Genomic DNA, 3,647 nt, shown 5'->3' on the forward strand with positions numbered 1-3,647 from the left:
GGAGGAGGAGGAGGAGGAGGAAGGAAGGGTGATAGCTGATGAAGGACAGGGGGATGTCACCCATTCCAGGCGAGGTTCATGGCGTCAGCGACCCTCAAATGACCCCAAGATCACATGTAGTGAGGATATTGCAACAATCATTGCAGAACTTGCATCTGCACACTGTTGCTCATCTATTCACAATCCTCTCAGCTGGTTACAAGATATCGTTAACCATGCACAAGCACCACTGATGGAAGACGAGTCGCTGATTTCTGTTATTCTCAGATGTCGAGGGATTGCGAGTAAGGACATCCGCGTTAACTTCCTTGTCATGGTGAACTACATGACTCTCGTCTTCAAGTGCCAAAGGTACGTGTTCTAAACGTTTCTGCTCCAACTTATCCAAACAGCCATTCTTGATAGCGTGCGCCTCAAGACTGGTCTTCGCTTAACAGACATCTACAAGAAAGAAATTCAACACAACACTTCAGTTGGGTCGATCTCTTATCGAAGCTTTGCGGAATGGCACTCAATCGGCTGCAAGTTCATTGCCATCGCCTGCGGTGGTTCCATTTATTCCTTGGTACTCATCGCCGGTCTGGGCCTCAGGGTTGCCGTTGCGTCCATGGTAGGGACTGTGCACTTGAATCTAGCAAATATGCTACGTTCGCCACCACAAAGTAAGTTATTCTTCTGGTTCCCCCTGTGAAATTGCAGTAATACAAGCTTGATTTACAGATTCTCCTCAAAGAAGTCTCATTATGGAATACATAGCACCCACGATCGCACGCATGCGTCTAATGCACCCCATCGCTTTGGACACAATGTTCTCTCCTGCACTTATTGCTAGATTCACAGTGTCAAAGTCAGTTGACTGTACAGACCTCTCAGCGTCTGATTGTTTCTTTGATGCCATAATCCAAAAGTGAGTTTCCGACATTGTGATAGATTGGCATGAATGACTTTGTTGTTTTCAAGTGCATTTGTTCCCCTCCGCAGAAGCAGGCATGTTTGGAGGTCATGCATCAAACCTGTTCCAAGCGATTTGGACAGAATTCAAGTACAGGCTTTGAGCCATGAGGAGTTTTACAGCTCAAGTCGTCCTTACAGTCCACTGCTGTCTGACGTAGAGGACGACGAAATTGAGCACATAGTCATCAAGACTTCTTATGATCCGCTGAAACCTGAGAATCAACGCCTCAAGGCGCCTCAAAACAAAGCAGATAATAATATCTGGAGTGCGAAAGAAAGGTCTCGGGCTGAAGCAGGTGAGCGAGTGAGAAGCATTGAAGGTTTGAAGATGAAGGTGTGCATGTAGTCGTACATTGTTCTACTTAGCTAACGATCACTCTCACTGCTTATATAGCTTGCCAAACTTTACCACAAAGGCATCAAGAGAACACAGGATGCATACTTGCGTATTCCAATGCATATCATACCAAAGTAAGTTCACATCTCTGCAGTTGTACTTTTCAAACTGATCTCCGCAGTCACCATTTGGAGTTACGTAATGCAGATGGTTCACTCATGGCCTTTGTGTCAACAGCTCTACCTGCTCATATACGTTCTACTCTCGAAGTAAATCTTTTGGCAGCGTTGGAAAGCCCAGACCTGCTAGTAGAGACGGATACTCAGTTGCATGGAAGTCAAACCTTTCAAGCAATGCACCTATCTTGGTACAATAGACATTGTACCTCTGTGAGCGAGCTTTTTAGACTCTCAATTTGTGGTATGTGCTGAAGATGAAACAGGGTCATAAGGCTCCAACAAATGTCCAACCATGGCTATTAGAAAAAGAAGGCATGCGCACTAATCACTCGCAGGTGATTCCCTACCTTTCCAAAGATTTACATCAACACCGTCGCATCTACCATACAATTTCAAAGTTATATGAAGAGTTGTTTGAGTGGGTTCGAAAATTGGTATGTCATCAAACCTTTCTTAATTGCAACATTGATATTCACATTGGTAGATGGAGACTTATCTGCAGGAGGAGTTCGAGCTGCTGATGGAAGTGGCAGCAGTCTTGCCTGGAAACTGCTCTCCCCCCGTCTCACCCTTTATATCGTTGGTCATCAACATCAATGTGCGTACGAAAGCCCATCGAGACAGCCAGGATCGTCATCTTTGCCTTGTGATTCCTATGGGTAACTTCGAAGGAGGGGCTTTGTGCCTACTGGAGAATGGACTTGTGCTTGAGTTGCGGTCTGGAGATGTGGCTCTCTTTAGATCGAGTGAGGTGACACATTTCAACTTGGATTACAGGGGAGCAAGGGCGTCTCTTGTCTTTCAGACTGACAAAGAGTTTGCAGCCTGGATTAGGGATTGCAACGGCTGGGTAGACAATGAGACTATGCACTCTTTCATATAATGTACAAGGAGTTCATTCGCGTCGCACCCGAAGTTACCATGTTGCTTGAGAGCGTAAGACGTCCTGCTGTTTAGTTGAAACCTTTACTCAACAGACATTGCAGGTCGCGAGGTCCATCTATCAACCATAGATTCGTTTTGCCTTTGTTCCTACTATCTGTCGCGCATATCTGTTTCTTTGGGTTTTTTCCTTGTTCTCTAACTGCACTCACTGTATTGTAACAACCTTTCACCGTTTTCAAGTGTTGAACAAGGTGTAACGTGAACTTTGATTATAGCAAACCTCCTGCACAACCTTGTCGACACACCTCTGGCTTGTTGATGTTTATATAGCCCTTTAAAATTCCCTTACGTTTACAATACTATGTACACCTATGGGCATTCTATGGTAATTAAGCCATGACATGCGAGCGTTGAATCCCCACTTTCCATCGTTTGACTTGCCAGCACCTGTGGAGCTCAAGTGGCGCGCGCACGTGGAAGTCACAGGATATTGGAAATCGTTCCGCCCTTACAATATGTAGAATAGAATATGTCATACATTACGATCATTCTGTGACTTTTGAAACCCTTCTCCAAACAATCCATTTTCGCTGGTACTAATATTAGATTTACAAACTCGCTGTATAGCAGTGTTAACTGATACATGTTATCATCATGCGCATTCACTCTATGTAGAATATAGATGAGTTGCTGGCCCATGGCACAACTGCATCAATTGAAACTATGATATTAGCTAGGCTCACTGGCAGCAGGCGGTGGCTTATGCAAACGACCTTCTAGAAATTTCCAAATCTAGTCATCAGCTCTCATGTGGTTCGAGTCATCCAAATATTTTATGTAATCGTCGAACGCTCGTGTTTGACTTGCATACCCTTGGACATTCAAGCTTCCTCACAATCTCAGCATTCTTGGACATCTATCTCGTAATTTCGAGCTAGTCATCCCGTCGAACGCTAGCGTCTGACTTCCGAAATCCTTGTGGACATATAGGTAGTCATGCGATTGAGCTTCGAGGGTCGACTCTTGCGATCCACTCATCGGAGGCGTGCCTTGCTATCAGAATGTCAGTGTTTGATTCCCATTTTTATGTGCATCTAGCTGATAATCTAGCTAGTCACGCTATCGGACTTTTAAGGTCAAAGCTTGTAATGCCTCCATCGAACGCTGGCGTTTGATTGGCACATCCATCCGGCTATCTTATCGAACGCTTGCGTTTGATGTTTTCGACTCCCCATCCTTGTGGACCTCTAGCTAGTAATCTAGCTGGTCATCCTGTAGAACTTCTAGGGTCG

General features: G+C 45.0%; 1 protein-coding gene across 1 annotated transcript; it reads left to right on the forward strand.

The window, feature by feature from the left end:
* Positions 1 to 250: 250 nt before the first annotated feature.
* Positions 251 to 2,086, forward strand: F5891DRAFT_921684 (uncharacterized protein; the record flags this gene model as incomplete). The annotated part of the gene is made up of 8 exons (XM_041373792.1): positions 251 to 351; positions 406 to 662; positions 721 to 907; positions 961 to 1,288; positions 1,349 to 1,425; positions 1,473 to 1,680; positions 1,734 to 1,904; positions 1,955 to 2,086. Coding segments are annotated over 8 exons (1,461 nt in total), but the record flags the coding sequence as incomplete, so codon positions are not given.
* Between the last annotated feature and the right edge of the window lie 1,561 nt (positions 2,087 to 3,647).

The sequence above is a fragment of the Suillus fuscotomentosus genome, assembly GCF_016647785.1.
Source record: "Suillus fuscotomentosus strain FC203 chromosome Unknown F5891scaffold_572, whole genome shotgun sequence".
Lineage (NCBI taxonomy): Eukaryota > Fungi > Basidiomycota > Agaricomycetes > Boletales > Suillaceae > Suillus > Suillus fuscotomentosus.